Here is a 20,268-nt window from a genome sequence, read left to right on the forward strand (position 1 = left end):
ATCAGTTGGGTGAACTAAAGATGTCCATTTCAGCACAAAATATGCACAGCTGCTTAAACATCAGCCTGTAGGAGTCGTTCGCCGCCATATTAAGTTTTTTGTGTTGTCGACATGAGGAGTTAGCAGAGTGTGAATTATTGCGGTTTGTTCTTTTAGCTTACCTGCACAGTCTTATGGGAACCTGTCTGTAATATCAACAGCTGCCAGAGATGAATATATTAGGCTTAGAGTCGACTCTTTGTGCATTTGCCAAGAGAGTCCCCCGCCGCACTGTCAAGGCAAGTTCCCCAGGGACTTCAGCATCAACACCGCATATTTAGCAGATAGAAGGAGCGAGGAGGTGGCCTGCGTTGGGAAATTGCCCCAGCAGCCCATACCTAACCACATCTGACAGGTTTATTCGGAGGTTGCAATTTAAATGCGTGGAGGTCGTAGAGAATGACTCCTGCACCAGCTGTTTCCCATCATTGTCACAGTTGTAAACCGCGTCCCCCGACACCCGCACCTGTGTGTTCGGGTGGAGAAAAAAAGACCCCCAACATCTGCCGGATGATGAATCTAACCACATCGCTGCAAATTAGAAGCTGAATGAGTTTGACTCTGTATCATCAGAATACATCACCATCCCAGGACAAGTGTTCTCCATCAGGCTCTGACAAATAGGCTCTTGTGTTCATCAATGAAATGCCAAGCAAGTTTTTTTTTTTTTTTTACATTTGAATCTTATGCATGTTGCCATCGTTCTCTTTTTGCTGCGAGGCATTGCCACGGGCCAAAACATTTGTTCAGCTGGAGGCGTTGTCTTCGTCTCTCTTGTTCACGTTGAAAGCACCAGACCTAGGTTACCTTTTGGTGCATTTGTCATGATGACGCATGGATACACAGTATCTTTGTCTGGATGTTTTTTGTTCGACATAATCTCCCTCTGTTAAAGCTGTTTGTATCCGCATCAAATGACTCCAAATCCAATTGTTACCAAGTCAAAATCACAGAAATGCTATTATCCCGTGATCCGGTCCTGCAGGCAGGCCCATCAGTCTTGAATGGTTACTATGATTGCAGCCAAATCTCATTTCATGTAATTCATTAGGTGCATTGAGAGCTCTTTCTTACCTGCTGCTAATCCCGTTGGAGAACAATTAGACATGATGTAATTCTCATGACAGAAACGAGGCTGCATGTCGTCTTTTTTTGTTCTATATCATCTCTGCCAGCATGAAGGAGGCTAATTGAGGTAGCAGAACTTCAGTTTCATGCTTAAATCTCGAGCTGTATGTAAGTGTGTTTGTTTTTGTTCACACAGAAGCTTAATTCTCCTGGGTGAGAAGACAAAGAAATGTGCAATGCACGTGGGTTGGTGTCGTTTATGTTAAATCCTCCAGATACAGTAATCCGTTCACAGCACTGTGGGTCCTCGCTGAGTGTTGTGGCATTAAAAAAAAGCATCCCCCTCTCCGCATGTCCAGTCCTTTTCAGAGCCAGGCATTGTTAATTGAATCATGTTCTATATGGAAAATATTTCAGATATAGTCATAAAGAAGCTGCATCCAACTGCTGTGGCAGGCGAGACCAGTCATGAAGAGACGATTGAAACCCATCCACGTGGGACACAACCTGTGATTTGTAATAATTGCTTCGATTTCCACACATTACAGGCACATCTATGCACATCTCATTTTTTATTCTCACAATTGTATTAGCAATGCCAGCAGTATGAGATGGCAATGTTGCTTGGTGGGTCAGCCCACCACTTGGTGATTTGCCATGAAAAGTGGTACAAATATTCATGGTGCCCAGAGGATGAATCTTAATGTGTCATGTAGCGCCACCAGCAGCTTACATTTTTCAACTATGCAGTGAAATACTTTTAAACATCTCCAAGAAATATGGCAATGAAATTTTGTAGAGGTATTCATGGCAAGCAGAGGGTGAATTACAATGACTCTGGCGGTCCCCTGCCACCAGTAGGTCATATTTTAACTCTGTAGAATACTTTGGTTTATGAGCAAACACCTGCAAAACGAATGGCATGTCATTCAGCCTGGGCTGTACTTCCAGCTTAGGGCTAATCGGCAAATGTTAGCATGCTAACACGCTAAATGAAGATGTGAAACATTTCACCTGCTCAGCATCAGTGTAACACTGTCATTGGGAGCATGTTAGCATGCTGACGTTACAGAGTGGCTGTAGACTCTTACATTACTGTTATAACAGTTGGAGTAAAACAACGACAATACATTATGAATATCTCACATGATGGTTTTGTAGAATCCCTTCATAGAACCACCTCACTACAAAAAGCCCCTGATGCCCCTGATACTACTTGACAGGTGTGAATAAGCTTTATTTAAAACGTAGCCAAAAGATCAAAAACAAAAGGTGGTAAAGTAAGACTGAGGAACGCTACGACATTTGTCAAGTGTGCACAGGTTTGTGATACTTCAACTTGATGCATGGGCCAACTTTTTTGCCGTCCTCAATCTGATAGCTTGAGTCGTATTTCTTCCCCTGCAGCGGAAAAAGCTTCAGCAAATTCCAGCCTTGTCAGCGTTCTGAAATATGCTGGCAGGAAGAGCAGAATAAATGACACGTAGCTTTGAGAAATTTTGAGAGCAAGACGGATGACCGAGGGTTACAGATACTGCGTTCTTTGTTTTCTTTGAGCAACATCACGTGGTCTTATTTTGCTTTTATTGCTAAGACGTTATAGGAGGAATGTGTGGCACAGCTGTGCAGAGACAAGACTTTTGTCTTTGACCAGATGGTATTGTGCTGAAGTCATCCGGGAAGAACAGGGCTTTTCTTCTTCTTTTGATTTGCTTAATGTTCTCGCTTTGCTGTTTTGCATTTGTGACACCATACGGGTTTAAACGCGGGCCACGCAGCATTCGCGGTTGTCGGCAAAGTTCATAATGTGAGTACAGCGTGTTGCTAAACCCATTTGGATTCAGTACAGTGTGCAGGGAACAAATCCAGCGCCTGACAAGCCTGCTCTGGGTGACAGTGGCTTCCTATCTGTTACACTGGTATTGTAGAGCACAGTGGAGCGGCTGTGATACCGCTGTTGTAACATGCAGTGCCAGGCCCTCTGTTAGTCTGCAGTGGCCTCAGAGGCCAGTCCTTATCTTTTAACAACACGCCTCTCAGCCATCCACTGGCATACAAATGAAAGACTCACTTAGGAGCTGCCCCCCCCCAACCTCTCGCTGTCACACTAATCCTGTTTAGTGTTGGAAACACAGCGCTGTCGCAGTATTGTCGTGCTATTGTGCTCTCCAAGATATTTTGGGTAAATGGTATATCAATACAAACACATCAGATGTTAAAATAGCTTCACTCACACCACCATCACCGACCGCTTCCCATTTTAAAGCTGTTGTTCTTTGTGTCAGACACCAAAGAAAAGAGCCATTTTCAATGTGCCAGTGTGATTTATAAACAGAGCATGTGTCTGCTCTCAGCTTGCTTGTAACTCAATTAAAGAGTAGCTGCTCTAACAAATGGAACTAACATGGCATTGTTAAAGTTTAATATGGTCCTTAATGCCAGGCAGTGTAGTCCAATGTGAGTGGACAGCACCTTGAGAGAGTTGTCTTTGAGACGAGAGGAGGACTCACTTAGCACTAATGGCACATGGCTCGTGCTGAAAACTAAGCAGGGTATCTAGTGCCTGTTCTGCTGTGTTCAGCCTGATATCTGTTCAGGTTCAGTTGGCCCAGAACAATGCTGATGTCAGTAATGTGAGAAGGATGCTTTAGTCCAGATATTTCAGCAGCTACTTATAATGAAATGTGTTTTAACCACCAAGAGAACAGTTCCCCAAAACTTCAGTAAACATTTTCACACTTCCTTGCTACCTAGATATCTACTTGGGTGGGTTTCTGTGGAATTAGTATTTGATATTCATGGTCCCAGAGGATTCATTTCAATGTTTAACCAACCCCCCCCCCCCCCCCCAATGTCCTCTACTCCAACTTTCATGCCACACTTCACAATTTTTCACAATGTCAGATTGTCATTAATTACTTCACGTTCATGCTCCCCAGAGGATGAACCTTTTTTCATTTTGGTCACCTGATGATCACCTGGCCAAATTGTCAAATGTGCAGAGATTTTCTCTCATTGATTTTGCTGGTTGAGGGGATGAACATTTTTTAATTGAGTGACTCGCGGTGGTTCTCCTGGCAACATCAACTGTTGGTGATTTCACTTGAGTACTGTGACAAGTACAGCTTCACTGTTGAGTAGGTCATAGGTCACAAAGCATAAACTCAATTAAGACAAATAAGGTTCCAACAGCTTATCTTTATATCATGTGTACAGTATGAATTATATAAAGTAATTAACCAGAGATTTTTGAAGTTACGACAGGAATAGAAACATATTAACAATAATAACATTTCTGCCCTGCGTAATCCTTGAGTACCAAGAGTATCAGAGCTGCAGGTTTCTGATAGTTTGGAAAACTAGATTTTAAATTGCATTAACACCTTAATTGTCTCCTTGCCGCCTCCTGAACATAGGAACATCAGAAATGTGTGAAAAACACATTTAATTAGTTATTTCTTATGCAGAAGGAAATTGAATTAATTAAGCCTTTTTTTGACTGTCCTCGTGTTTTTACACTCAAAGAAAATATTTTACTTGGCAACTGAGGCGGCCTGCACGATCACAGCTGCATGCTTTTGCTCCTGTCGAGATTCTTATCATTCTATATTCATAACCCTGCTCATTTATTCCACTCTGCAATAGTTATAACAGAGACTATTAGATTTAAATATAGTGAAATATAGATGATCCCTAGAGTTTTGTGACAAAAACATGCGTGTTTCTGACAAAAACAAAGACGTCATTTCAATTTCAAATGAGGTGACATTTCCTAGCTTCAAAAACTTAAGCTGTGGCTTTGCGCAGACAGTGTACGTTGCACTGGGTATTTTCAACACTTTGAAATGCTAAAGTATTCAAAATGCATAGATAAAGTACAGCTGATGGTAATCTGATGCCCATCCTGTATATATGTGGGAAAATGTCACTTGAATGAAACATTTTGAATCCAGAACTGTTACTGTGCAGTGTATGTGTAAATATATTTAATGTACCTCTAGGTGTGATATCCCTGTGCACACAACCTTTACACACAAATGCATACATGTGTTTAGTTAGCCCACCCTTCAGAGTAATGAAGTATAAACTTTTACCTTCACAATGGTAGTTTTTATTGTACAGCTTGATTGCATTAAGTTGAGCAGTAACATGATTTTTTTAGATATGTATTATTCTATGACTACAAGCAGCATTACTACTGCGTGTTTCAAAGTTTCATAATTCCTCCGCCTATTGTTTTTTAGATTGCCTTGTTCGAGCCTCTTCCCTCCAGAAATCCCGTCCACAATCCTCCTTGATGTTCCATTGAGCAGTAAAAGGTTCGGATTGGAAAGAGCAAATCAAAGTTAATCTGCCTGTTAATAAGTGTTTTTATTAATTACATCCCTTTGGAGAAAATTGCACATTTTTTCAGTACTACTTTTCCTGCCGATTATAAAAACGTTCAAGGGGTTTAATATTTTCAAACGTACAGTTGGTGACTAAACTTAGTCCTTGCATTAGCATGGGGAATTGCTGACTTTGGAAAAGCTCCCGTAACTGCAGAGTTACAAACGCGAGGAGGGATTTAAATTCCCCTTGAGCTACCTCTAGACAAATAGATGGAGTTTTTCCACAAAAACAAACAAACCTCCCACTCACATGCAAACAACAAAGGAAATACTAACAACTCTTGAAAGCCACCCAAAGGGATGACCAAGGAGAGGTTTGAGCGTATGAAAGTGATCCCTAAAATGTACCTGCCAGGTTTTTCCCCCATAGTGAAATAAAACATGTGCTGTGTTTTACCCACAAAGCATTGATGTATTACAACATCCGGGCCTCTTTGTTGAGAGGAGTTCTACTTCACATCTTCACATGTACTTCGTTGCTGGAGGATTAAAGATGAAAGAGTCAATTCAAATGCTGTCATTTGGCAAATGCATGTTTCTAATCAGGAATTAGGGCCTCAATAATAATATGGACGTGATGAGCATTTTCTTCTGGTGCTAAATCTCACAGACATTCATTTCAAGCATGCAAATCAGGGGCAGATGGAATTAGCCAAGAAGTGTGCGGGGGGATGAGAGATGTGTCGCTAGGGGTCGACGCCTTTTGTGGAACATAAGTCCCATTTATCCCAAATTAGGACGGGTGCGGCACTGGTTCGCTTTGATGTTCCTCTTGGCGGGAGCCTGGGTGGAGTGCAGAGGGGGGACGGGGCAGATTGCTGGAACACAAACAGATGTTCAAGGCTCATCCTTTGAGGTGGTGTTGAAACGTTGCCACGGTGAGACTCTTTGCATCCCACTGTCAGTCAGGCTGCTTTTAATGGTGCTGCATATGGGCTGTTATACCAACAGCAGCACATCAAGCAGTTTGACCTACATCTGTGCTCAGTTGAAGGCTTCCGTGTATTGCAATGTGTTGTAGAAACGTACTACCCCGTAAGCATTTGATGGTGAAGAAAATGTCCAAAGTAGAATACAATGGTTTGGTAAAATGATGCTGAAATTGTTCTGAAGTCATTTAACCAAACGGTGCAGCACACAGCAGCTCTTATCCAACACATGCCTTCTCAACCTCATCGCTCTACAACAGGTTGCACCACATCTGTACCACATCTGCACCACGTCTAACTGATTGCATTTTGTCTGTGTTACTTCAGGAATATGACGAGGACTACGGAACGACTTATGATGACCAAGGATATGAATCGTATGACAACAACTACAGCAATCAAGGACAAAAGTGAGTTCTGCTCTTATTGCCACATCCCCCTTTCTTTAAGGCTTTTGTGACCTTTTGCCAAGTCCCGCCCCTTGAACACAGACTGGCCAATCATAGCGTCGCATCGTCCAGGTCCGGACAAGTATCCAGCTCTGCTCTGTAGACTCTCAATGCAATGGTTTCCAGATTTCCCTCACGTCTAAGCTTGTTTCGTGGATTTGGAGCTGGTCATGGTGATACTCGTTACCGGGAGAGGTTGGAAGGAGATAAGCGTTTCTAAAACGTTACATTTATACGTACAAACCTGTGGAGCTAACATAAGTAGAGTAGGTCAGCACATTATTAACTCGCATTAGCACTTCAATGCTGCTCTAGCTACTGCACGTAAGCACATATTGCTTTTTAATGATTGTAACAACACCCTGTTTCCATCAATGAGGGTAGGCTGATTACCAGAAACACCTCTTCACGCAATTCAACTCAACTCAACAGCAGCACGAGAAAAATCCTCCCAAATGAACATGAAGTTCAACCAACACCTCTCAGAAACAGTTTCAACAACAACTGAACACAATAAGCTTCTGGAAGGGGAAGTTATTGCAGGTGCGTTGTATTAGAATGCATTATCTTTAGATAGGTGTACCTCGTAAACTGAGTGCACTAATGAAGAATAAATGACTCCAATTGAACTGCGTTATCATCATAGTACCCTTTAGAGTCCATACCAGAGCAAAAACATGACAATGGCAGGACTCCTTACAGCTTGAGTGAGAGCACTGAATAAAAATAATATGAGTTATATTCATACAAATTGATGAGCAGCATCTGAGGGAAGAACATCCGCTGCAGTCTGGCCATTTGGGCTGGAGTAAATGTGGGAGAACATGCGGTAAACTTGAGATTTGCGAACAGCTGGATAATGGTGCTTGAGCTGTTAGGAGTCATTTATGCTCATTTTCTGCCCTGCTTGAAACGGGAAAGAACAGTCTGCGTTAATGAAGTACTTTGTGAAGTGTGAAATGTTTTAACTGACCTTTAAGTTGTCTTTTAAGATCAACTCATAAAAAGATAACTTTCACCTTGAATTCCACTTAAAAACCGATGCGGTACATTTAGAAGAGTCGAAAAGGTTGGGTGCACGGCAAAATCTCTAACTTTGTTTTGGGAATAAACCAACCGCACCAGACTCAGCGACGTGCCAGCACATTACGTTAAACATAGTATCCTTTGTTTTCATCACCCTCTAAATATATAGCTAAAGGTGTATTTTGCTCAATGTCATTTTATGTCGACGCAAAATAAACAGCCTTAGTGATGCGTTGCTCCATTTAACAAAGAGTTAAACACAGCTAAATGCAAAATATTGATTTTCTTATATCCAGGGAGCGATAACACTCTACAAGCCGCACAGAGTCAAAGGCTTTCTCTTCGGTGTGTTGGTGCCAACTCTGTTTCATCAGCACACAATGTGCGACATTTATGTCTGTGCCACTTCAAAGAAAATGTGAAGTTGCAACATTTAGTCTGTCAAAAAAAATTGGATTGTATTGGCAGCAGCTGGAAAAGATGAAAACAGACAGAGAAAAAAAAAATAACATTATTCTGTCCTTTGGCTTTTGTGGAGCACGGTGGTCGATGTTGTCTTTTGTTGAGGTGTCAGGATGTATGTCATCCAGGCTTCATCCATCTTTTGTGCGATCTCTTTTTCTGGGGCCAGATCACACACACACACACACACACACTCCTCTTCCTCTCTACCACACTGAGGGTTGTATCTTGAAGTGTCGGTGGTTGTGCTCGCTGGGGGAAACGCAGGTCCGCCTCAGGAATCTGCAGCTTTTTGTTTTATAAGCATCCTCGTGAATAATGGTGGGGGTGTCTCGGTAAAGGTGGCGGGTGGCTGAAGTCCATCATATGAAGGCTGGAGGCTGGGTCGACTCCGAGAGATTTTCATGTCTGTTATCTGGTGGGAAACAAAGCAGCTAATAGGGCCCAGACATGGAAGCCTTTGCCTCCAGAGACAGCTGATTCACTTACTTCTTCTCTTATTTCTGCGTCCTGGATTTAGTTTAAAAGTTAGTGGTACTGCCGGCTGACATTGTGCATCTGTACAACATAAGCTTCATGCAATATTTGTCATTTGACCAACCTTTGAATTTGTCTGAAAATACAAGATGTATTGTTTGGCATGTTCTCTTTGTTTTCCCTTTGTTTGCTCCTACAGTCAGAACATAAGAAATGATGTACATAATAGACGGGTTATCCATTTAGTACCTTTTAATTATTGCTTTTTAGCTTCTGCAATCAATACTGGAACACAATCCCGTCCCGCCATAGTTCCCTCTTCACAGTCACAAGCCTATTTAGCTTTTTGATGGACAACGGTGCATTATTTTCACCCCGAGCCCGAGGAAAAGCCATAGCAGGTCCCAGCTGCAGCAGGGCCTCGAGGAGAGTGTGCCGGTGAGTGTGTTTGTGCGTGAATGTGGACTAGAAGTCTCCTAACAATGTTTCTCGCGCCTAAGGAGCTCCCAGTCACCAATCTGAGCTCCGACTGCGTGGCAGGATTTCAGCTGCCGGAGGATAACAAGCAGAACAATTTACAGTCTCTCTGTCATGGTATTACCCCGGTGGCTTATGTTAGAAACAGGCCTGCCATTTGTGAACAGGAAGGGAAAGGAAGAGGAGGGTTTAAAAAAGGCTTTTGCTCATAAAAAGATTGTTATGCTGCATCAGTGGATTCACTGATGCCTTAATTATCTTGAAATATGTGTCCATAAAACATGAAATACATTTAGCTACTCGTGATTAAACACAGCTATCTTGCTATCCGAGGTAATGTGGGTTTGTCCTCACGTTCCACATTGGACACAGCATCACCATAGAGAGGACTCTATGAATTAGTTGGTCCGCCATCAGAAGATTGTGATAATTGATTATCATAATTGGCAAACAAATATTTTTGAGACCCTTGGCAACGGGATTTGCGGGACTTAAAAACATGAACGAGATAGAAACAGACACCCACCACAGCACTACCAGTAGTCAGAGAGCCCACATGGTGCCGAGCATGAAAGAAGTACGGGACAGTTGACGAAGTAAAATGGTCAAAAGTATTCTTCTCAGCAAAATGTGCTTAACTATCAATAATTAAAAGCAAATATTAAGGCAGATCCTTCGTTTCACAACAAGATCACATCCCTACTCGTCATATTTTGCCACCGGTGGCAGGCTTTTGCACATCATCTTGACCCTGAAGCGGTCGTGTTAGTTCGTAAAAACATGGTTTGGCTTAAATGAAGTACGCTTGCAATGTAACACAAGCTACGGATGTTACGTAATGTGACTCGGTGGCATCGAGTCCTGTGACATAACTTCGTCAGGGAAGATCACTCAACTTCTGATGAAAGATGGGACACGAACGCCGGCCCTCTGACTTAAAAGTCCTGTGTCGGTTTGACCCATTGATGTGTAAACGAATACAGTCGCACACATGATGCAAAAACGAATTCAATGATTTACCAACGTTTTGCCTTGTCTTCTTCAGGTGTCAATCATAGGGAGGATGCTATGTCTGTGTCTCTGTGTTAAATAATGACACAGATGGGTTTACTTTGGAGTCAGTTTAATGCCCAGTGCATCTCATACAGACGATAAACGGTGCCTTATGTGCTGGTATCAGACTCAGAGAGGCGCTACAAAGCATTGGTATTTGACGCCCTGAGAGTGAGATTAGAGTTTGAGCAGAGACATTCTGTAAGTCGTACCAAAGCTGTCAGACAGGTGTTTTTAAAGTCAACAATTAGATATATTTTTCTGAATTACAGCCAAGAAAAACTGTGAATCGCATCATTTTTTCAATGATATAGTTGCATAAGGCAAACACACATACTGGCTGTAATGTTTTACTTTATTATACATCTATTGTATGCTACTGTCACTGTTGGGCAGTGGTACTGAATGGTACTGGATTTTACTGCACATTACCGCCAACAGAGGAAAAACACAGTAACCACTGACAAAGAGAAGACAACCTGTGTCCCTACACTGTACACACAGGACAGCCAGAATTGAGTCGTTTAGACATAATTCAATTTGAAGGGAGAATTTGTCGCTCACAACCAAAAGACATGCGACTTCAGCTAAAAAGCTCTTTTCAGACGCCGTGAAGACATTTAGCGACATTTACATCTTTCAGAAGAGAGCTGACGCCTGGGGGAACCTTGTGGAACGTTACCGCAGCGTGACAGCCGTGGCAGTCGGGTCCGCCAGCTCCCAGATCACAGCGTCCCGTTACCGTGTTTATCCAACACAGAGCACCGAGCCATCATCTTGTTTTTGTCCCGGAGAAGCAGCAGAGAGTTTCATCTCAGGAGAGTTATCGGAAGCTGCAGCACCAATCGAGTGCTAAGGTCAAGGAGGCTGCTTGTGTGGAGAGCGTCTTTAATTTCATCAGCAGAGCGAAGGTGACGTCTCTGCAGGGAAATAAGAGGGATGACAGCTGTGGCACGGCCCTGGCCGGACGCTTTGGAGAGGTCACGGCGTGGTCGTCTCTCGCAGCTCGGGGTGCGATCAAAGCGTTATTTCATACCTGACACCTCAGAGACAGCCGGCTGCTGACACCTCGCACCTTCCCTGGCATCTCGCTTTGGTACGCCACATCGTAGGCTGGATCCCGGAGGCCCGAGGGCACGAGGAACGCTGTGTGACAGTGTTTTAAAGGGCAGTCACACCCCCTTGAGGAATGGCTGTACCTCTTAGTACAAGAGATGGGCAACAGAGGAGAAGAGTTTCATCATGTAGCAGCTTAGAATCAAATTCCTTGAAAGAGCCCCAAAACGACTGAAGTCAGTCGTTTTGAAATCAGCAACACATACGCACACAAAGCTCCAGTTGTATTAGGCACAGTAGTGAGCTAAATGCTAATGTCAGTAAATGCTGGGTGTCTGATTGCAGATGCATAGCAGCGACTTGTTGTGTCCCCTACAGTCTTTGTGTTGCGTTCACCTGCAGCGGATGATCAGCTTGCCGTAGTCGATGCTACTTCTTTGAGGTGTGCTTGTTGTGTCGGGGCCCTGAGGCAGACAACACCCATTTAGTACAATGGGAATATCCGGATTGTGTTTTTCTCTGCGAACAGATTGGTTGTGTTAGCTGTCTGCCTCTGGAATGCCTACGGCGCTCCACAGTTGCTGGGTACCTGGGTGCTGCTTTCAAGGTAGACGGCTTGTCTGGATGAGTGACAGGTGCTGTGGCGGGAATTAGACCATCTGAGGGAAGGGAGGGCGGGATTTACACCTCTCACTCTGTCTGGAGACAAAAGGTGTATTATAAATTGTAAATGTAATGTTCCTTCAACAAGACATAACGTCTTTCACAGATGCCAGATGGTCACAGTGTAACAACTCAAACATGTTTCCAAGACGCAGTATTTTCCCTGAAGAAGGACTTTATGTTTTACCCCCCCCCCCCCCCCCAGAAAAAAAGAAAGAGGAAAGTAAGGTCTGTTAAAAGCAGAGATAAGACTCATTTGTAGAGGCAGATCTTTGCTGTAGGCCATTCTTTCACTCTTTGTGACTACAGCAGGGGGTCAGCATTGGAGATAGCTTTGCAATCAGCCACCACATTGAGCAATCACCAGTGCATCCATAAAGAGGATTTCCATTTGGAATTATGTGAGTTTCATTTCAGACTAAATGTTTGAAAAAAAAGGGAAGTGCTACTTTTTTTTTTTTTCAGCCATTTTTACATTGCATTGTTGTCTGTAGAAATCACCGCTGAGTCGGCGTATTCCGAGCATTCAGTGGGACATTTTCATCCACATTTTACTTTTTTCAATCTTGTGCAAAGAAAATATGAAAAGCACTGTTACACAGGGAAGTATTTTTGCTGAAGGATTCACAGTACAACCGCGTCTCCCATTCAAGTAAAGTGCACTCTCAACAAGTTAAGTTAAAGTGTACAATGTGCATTAAATAGGCTAATAGAAGAACAGCCGCTTCCTTCCACATCACGCCGACGCTGTAGCCTATTACCTCTGCAGCCCCTCGTAATGCACTTCTAGATTTCATCAAATTTATCACAGAGGACGGGAAGAGTAATGGCGATGTAAGAAAACAAAGTCCACGAGGGACGTGTACTACATCATTCAGATTTAACACCGCCATCTGTTTCGTGTTGCCCAGGAACGGCAACACCAGTGCTTAAGACGAAGCATTTGCAGAGATGACAGATACTCTGGAGAGGCAGTGTCTTTACCTGTGGAAAAGTAGATCTGGAATCAGGCGCCTGATGAAAGAGACGACCCTCCTCTGTTGTGTTTGCCTCTCGTGGTCCACGCCTGCGCTTTAGACGGATGAAGTTTGGGGAAACCAGCGGACGCCTTCTGCTAATGAATGTCAAATCAGCGGCTGACCTATTTAGAAAGCCAGAGCATTTTCACACCTATGACAGGGCTACGTCTGGAGTGAGATCTAACCACGCCAGTCACCCGAGCTCATGTTTGTGTTCATGCAACCAGCTGTGCACTTCTGACAAGGAGACGCTGTGATTCGGAGTCAATGATGATGAATGTCGAATGTACGAGGCATTAATTGCTTAATTAAAGGAACCTGAAAACTTCAAATAAAGCCAGTGGCTGGAGGATGTGCCTTCAATGTTTCCTGTACATGATGATACAGCTTTGTATGGAGCATGCCTACATCAAGCTGTGCGTTAACTTCATATTTGAACAAAACAAGCAGCGTGTATGCAGGCAATCGGCTTGAAGTCATGCAATCTTTCCAAAACAAAAAAACAATTAAACTAACCAAGCTGTCTGCATGTGTAGCAGTTAGCTGTTAGCAATACAAGCGGTGTCATCACTGCAGCAAAATGCAAGATCAGCCGTGGACAGACACAGAGGTGCACATTCGCTCACGCACGGTCCCACGCACACACAAGCGTTGATCACGATTCTCCTGGCGGGGATAATAATGATCTACAAAGCAACTGCTCCTCTACTTAAATTGCCAAATAACAAATATAGATGTTCTCCCCTAGAGTCCCTTTCTGTGATAGTACCGTACTTTACACTGCATGTGTTATCTGTGTTCTGGCATTAAAAAATAAAGCTCTTTTTCAGTTGGCATGCTCAAATTCTTGATGTGTGCAGCGCACACTGCTGGTTGATGATGAATGTGCTGAAGGACAGCAGGGGCTGTCCAACCTTTGGCCACACAAAGCAGGATTTTACCGGAATCTTTGACCTTCGGGATGTGTCTCTGTAATTGAGAAGAGAAAGTAACTACAGAGAGAAGTTGTGTAGCGTTATTGATAAAATGTCACCTCAGAAATTAGAGGCGCCGAGCAGCTTTTGCTGCACTCGTCTCCTTTGTGAAGAGAGAAGGTCTGCAGTGGCAGCTCTCAGCACAGCGACGGACTATTATTGGTCCTCTCTGCCTTCAGCAACAGAGAAACCTCAAGAGTTAAGTCAAAAGAGCTGTTCTTTTAAGCAGTTTTTTTTGTGAGGTAAACAGTGAAAATGAATGCAGTGAAAAAAGCTGGACAGCATGTAAGCAAGCCTCTGACATAGTGCGAGCATTGCTGTGCAGCAACCTTGTTTGTTTTATTTGGATGCTATTTTTTATTGTTGAATATATGACCCAGAGTCGGACAGTAAAGCCCGAGATTGCCCGATATTTCACACGCTTCCTAATATGTCTATAGGCACCTGTGAATTGTGGCAAATTGATTTTCTGACATTCATAAAAATGGATGTTTTTTTTGAAGGAGACCTCTCTGGAATACACCCCTGCATTTTGGCATTGTGGGAAATCTAATTATTTAGCATCCTGTCAGGTCTTGTCTCGGGTTACACAACACGACGAGCCGAAACATGCACTCAGCTGCCACGGCAGCGACTTGACACCCGTGGCAGAGCGCATGGTGGCTCCTCTCCCGCAAGAGCTGACTGGAAGCCTCTCGCCCAGAGCAGCTGGCCTCGCTTCTTGGACGGAGACTACGTTAGCACGGCCGGGAAGCCTTGTTTGCTGCTGCTGGCTTAGCATTGTTTGTAGTTGAATTATGAACTGTGTACAATTGATGCTCAGCCTGACTTGAGGCTCAAGCCTCTGTAGGGAGCTTGTTTCATGTCTCATTGAGCCGCCGCAGTACTCTTCAAACGATTCCTCTCGCTGTCCTCAATTTAGACTGTTGTCCTGTCCATGCGTACCAAGAAATGACTGCAGAAAACAATCAAACATTATCAGAGGGGCGTTATCAGAATACAATACAAGAAGACATATTTCCTCACTTTCTTTCTCTGGTATTTAGTAATGCAGAAAATGTAACGTAAATGTGTTTTTGTTTCTTTCTCAATGCCAACACAATGCAGGTGAATACGGTTGTGTATGTGGGGATCACGCCATATTTACATTTTCAACAAACCAAAAACAAAGTTCTCAAATGTCGCCATTACTCTGGTTATCCTCAAAACACCTTTAAGGGTTAACGGCACCACACAGTCACAGTGATAGTAGCACCTCTCAGAATCAGAGGTGACACTGAGAAGTTCAGTTTGACAGCGAATTATGAATGAAAATGAAAATGACGACAATGATTAGGAAAAGGTGTAATCACTGCGCAGCTTCTTTTTATGAAGCAGATACTGCTCAGTCAGAGCAGACTTAATAGCAGACAGAGTTAGTAGAGATTGATTTCCTGGAGTGCAAACTGTGGTGTAATTGGAGGAGTGGAGTGTCTCAACCTCTCAGACCTCAGTTGGGCTTTTTAAGATCACACCGCAAAAACAAAAAAAAAGGCTACTCTATCGCGGTAACTGGAGTGAAATGTACTCCGTTACTTCCACCGCGGCGTGTCATCACTGTCACCTCTTTGCCCTCAGCAGTTGGGCGGTGTTGATGTGGTGTGTCGGGGGTTTTCGATGGTGCCTTCAGCTCCCTAATCCGGCGAGCAGAGAGGTGCTGCTGTCGCTGACAGACTGACTGACAGGCAGGGCGGAGAGGACCCAGCTGTGATGGCTGGTGTCGGCTCAGTGGCAGCCTTATGATGAATTACCTCTCTTGAATGATAGCGCGGTTACTGAATGATACCGACGCAGGATTGTTCTGTCAGCATCTCGACGGCGACCGCAAATAAAAAATAAATAAATAAGCGAAGAATGAACCCGCTCTGCAACTCGCCTCCCCATCTTTTTATTTTTCATTAAAGTTGCCACCTCTCATAGATCTCCATATGCAGTGATATGGAACTGGAAGTTTGTGCAGAAGTACGTTGGAGGCAATTGCCTTGTAAAGCCACAAATGTGGCAGAACTTCTGAGTGATTGAAAGCTGCCTTTAGTATATAGAAACGTCTTTCCGTGTGTTTTTCTTCATTGCCACTGCAGAAATGATGGTATTTGTCATGATAAATGTTACTTTGATGTTCTGCCATAAGTTACATCGACACAGAACGCGTTGTTTTCTTGTTTCATATTCTGATATTCACCTTTCTGCTTTGTCTGTTTACAGCTCAGATGACTACTACGAATACGGACAAAGTGAGGAGTCGTATGATTCGTATGGTGAGTTGCAGACCTTTCTTTCTCCAATATACCTTCTGTCAATTGTCACAACATAAAAAAATAAAAAATAATATCCATATCATTTTTGAAGAAAATGACAAACCCTACCTTTAATTAGTGTGTCATCGAACATCAACTTATTGAACAAACATGAATGCACTTTCACCTGAGGGTTCTGACGGGAAGGAGAGAAGTGAAGCCGGACAGAGTGTCTCTCTTTCAGCTCTCTGACGTTTTTGAGCATTGTCGGATGACACGTGATCATTAAGTCACTCGTTCTGTTAACAGCTTCTTTTAGCTCTTTCTTCTGACATTGTCGGCTCCCTTGAGGCGAACTCAGCTTGAGTCGGTTTTCTCTCTGTCTCTCGCTCTCTCTCGCTCTCTCTTTCTCTCTCTCTCTGTCTCTCTCTGTCTCTCTCTGCCTCTCGCCCCCCCCCCCCCCTTTGGCTGCAGTGGGTCATAATGGCTTCTTTTGCCAGCTGATTTTCTGACATTCATAAAAATGGATGTTTATTTTGAAGGAGACCTCTCTGGAATACACCCCTGCATTTTGGCATTGTGGGAAATCTAATTATTTAGCATCCTGTCAGGTCTTGTCTCGGGGTATACAACACGAGGAGCCGAAACATGCACTCAGCTGTAAAAGTCTCTTTTCCTTTATAGTCAGGCTACTTGAGCAGCACCTTCAGCACGAGGCGGGCAGAGGCAGACATGGCAGAGCTCTGAGGGCGTGTAGGATTCAAAGTTAGTCAGTCTGTGTAGTTGCCTGTTAGAACCCATGTGGAAGAGGTTCCTTCAGAAGTTTTTCCAAGATCGATCGCAGGCCTCTTTCAGCTGATTGGGATGTCTTGAGCTCGCAGTGGGCCTCTGGGCCTGCGGACGGGAAGACCTTAACTTCCTGGTGATATAACTTGTACACTTATTTTACAGTATTAATACTAATTTGCCTTATATAGCCTATATAATTAAACAATTACACCAACATGACAAACTTGTTATTTTGACACGTGCTTTTAACCACCCAATATTCTGTTTTAATGAATATTTGTTGGCACTCAAAGCGGCGGTCTAGACTTCCGCGCTAGCTCCATATGACTCCATGGTACGAGCGGTCAGCCCTCAATTTCACTGCTCTTGTATTTGCATGCGTGTCTGTGTGTGTGTGTGTGTGTGTGTGTGTGTGTGTGTGTGTGTTTAGGAAGCAAATAAAAAAGGTATTAAAACAGTCATAGCCAGCACCTCATTAGCACAGTATATTAGGATGCTGACATGAAGATATGTCTTTGTATTTTCTTTCACATCATTACGTTCATTGTCCTCCGCTAAAGCCAATACAGGGCGGATATTGGTTGATCCCTGTAATCCTGTCACCAGCTAGCACAATGTTTAACCTATTTAAACTATATAGTTTCACAAGTTCAGGCCCTGTTTTCAACCCAAACGGATGCTGTGTGCCTGCTTAATGTCAGCTGAACAGACTAACTCTGTTTAAGGCCACTCCCAATGACTTGTCTCTGCTGTAGAGGCTGATTATCGTGTCTGGAACGAGCTGTGAATGACTCCAGTTCCCACAGAAGTCAGACACAGTTTACGCCTCTAATTTTCAACAATAGTGTCGACCTTCAACAAGGTACAGTACAAAGTGGGCCAAGGACATATTTGCTGCAGAGCGCACCTGAATGATAGCAGAGCTAACTGGAGTTCGGCGCAGCAGGCCGAGCTGAGGGTTGATCTACCTCCAATAGTGTATTTGTAGAAAATACAAGATGAACTGTATGAAACATGTATCTAGATTCAGGTTCAGGTGACCGATTTAATTATTTAAAACAAAATATAGTTTGACAATGTCAATGATGTTGTAGATGCAGATGTAGGATTACAGTGTTGATTTGGATTGTGTTGGATGAGTTGGTATATTTATATCTGCTGAGCTACAAGCTTTAAATAAAATCCAAGATTTTTTTAATGTAATATAATTGATATAAAAACTGATTCATATTATTTTGTATTGTTTTTACTTAGAGACTTTTTTGTGACTGCAAATGGATAACATATTCATCATCATAAATCTCTTCCGCATTATTGAATGTATTGTTCATCTCATGCTTTTAGAGATTTGAATGTGTTTTCGAAAGTCATAACCAAGTAGAAGAACTGAGCACCTTCAACTCATTCGAGCGCTGCGTGTTTCCACATGAAATGAAAAGCGCTGCCCCTTGGGTCACACAGAGAGAGGGCGGCGGTTCAAAGGAAACGGATAAACAGCGTTGAAGTGCACCCTTGTTTTCGAAACACAAGGTTACCTTGGTCTATTTCTTCAAAGTGACTGTCAGTGAAAGGGAGACAGGTTTAATTAAGGGGTATTGGCTATGTGCTGCCAACAGAGAGCCTGTACGCGGAAAAAAAAACAACCCTTTGTGAGCCTCCGCTCTGGGGAAGTATCAGCGCTGGCTGAAGATCGGACAAAGGGTGCCATCGATAGTGGCGCTTTCACATTGACAGTACCAGGGGGGTGAACAGGGGCTGATTTGGGCTAATGGTAATTGTGACCTTTTTTTTGCTGGGAGCCACTAAACGGGTCCTTTTCAAGTAGCGATTTGATCCTCACATTCAATTATCTGAGACGCATCCTTCCAGGTTGTCAAGCTTCTTGGCGTGAGTCACCGTTTGTGTTCCCGGCTTGAAACGGTGCTTTTGTTCTGAGACGAGCACCAACGATACCAAAGATCAAAGTGTTCACAACTTCCAGCTGCATGTTCATCGGAGGGTGCATTTTTACAGTTTGTGTACAGCTTGAAAGACTTGCATCGGGGTTGTTACGAATACATGATTTAAAAATAACGCCTCTGTCCCCCCATCTGTTTCTGCTCTTTTCTTATTAACCAGGACTGGAAGAGTGGACAAACAATCGTGCCAAGGCACCGCCAGCACGGACAACCAAGGGAGTGTACAGAGATCAGCCGTACACCAGATATTGAACTGTTTATACAACCTGCACCTGAGTCCTCGTGGCTGTTTCAACCCAAGTAATGGATTTTTTATGGACGCTCCCCCCTTTTTAGAATTGAAAACTAAACAGCTAAATAACACAAAAGAAATGGTGATCGTGAGACACTGAATGAGTTTCCAAAAATGGCATCCCCCTGACTATAAAAACAGGCTCCCACTGGGTAAAATGTGTAAAGCAATTCCGGTAATCTACCCTCTCCTCCAGGAGAAAGTGACTGGACGTTGAGATTAAGAAAGACTCCACAGCCCATTAAGTTTCTCTCTCAGCTTTGTGATTGTGAAGAATGACATTGCACCAAGCTACTTCACTTGGTGATGATTCACTATCGGCTGTCAATACAACAACTAAACACAGCTGCCAGTGCAACTTAATGTATGACCCTCTATTCAGATAACATTGATCTGCGTGGTTGGTCACTTTAAAATGTCGTAGCTTAGTTCTAGGGAAGTGCAGTCTATTGTAGATATTATTTTTCTGAGGGGTAACGGGTGAAATTGTGTCCCTTGTAAATGAAACGTTTACAAACTGAAAAAAAGAGAAAAGGTCATACTGTATACACAATGCTTTGCTGTTTCCTCCTTTTTGTAAATTAATAGTTAATTAGTGTTAAAGGGCTTATAAAAGCATTGTGTGCATCTGTGGATATGTCAGCTGTTTTATTCTGAAAAGCCCATGTAGTTGTTCATAATTATGCCCCCCCCCCCAAAATGAAATACATATATAAATAGTCACTCATACCTTATGCACACCAACATGTATAAATAGCCACTCATACTTCCTGTACACCGAAACAACCAGAGCAGCAAAACAATCCACAGGCTTTTTCATTTTTTGTGATTTTTTTAAGATGCTCACCATAAGTAATTTTGATGTAATTT

The 20,268-nt window shown here is 43.1% G+C and overlaps 1 protein-coding gene across 1 annotated transcript in view; it reads left to right on the forward strand.

The window, feature by feature from the left end:
* khdrbs3 (KH domain containing, RNA binding, signal transduction associated 3) overlaps window positions 1-19,430 on the forward strand; it is a gene marked incomplete at its 5' end in the record, with an annotated part of 76,059 nt that extends 56,629 nt beyond the window's left edge. The window contains 3 exons of the mRNA XM_079288767.1: window positions 6,755-6,837; window positions 16,328-16,380; window positions 19,267-19,430. Of these exons, the coding sequence (XP_079144893.1) occupies window positions 6,755-6,837; window positions 16,328-16,380; window positions 19,267-19,358 (228 nt within the window). The 3' untranslated portion in view covers window positions 19,359-19,430. The remainder of the gene's footprint in view (window positions 1-6,754; window positions 6,838-16,327; window positions 16,381-19,266) is intronic.
* Between the last annotated feature and the right edge of the window lie 838 nt (window positions 19,431-20,268).

This window comes from Melanostigma gelatinosum (genome assembly GCF_949748355.1).
Source record: "Melanostigma gelatinosum genome assembly, chromosome: 17".
In the NCBI taxonomy this organism is placed as follows: domain Eukaryota; kingdom Metazoa; phylum Chordata; class Actinopteri; order Perciformes; family Zoarcidae; genus Melanostigma; species Melanostigma gelatinosum.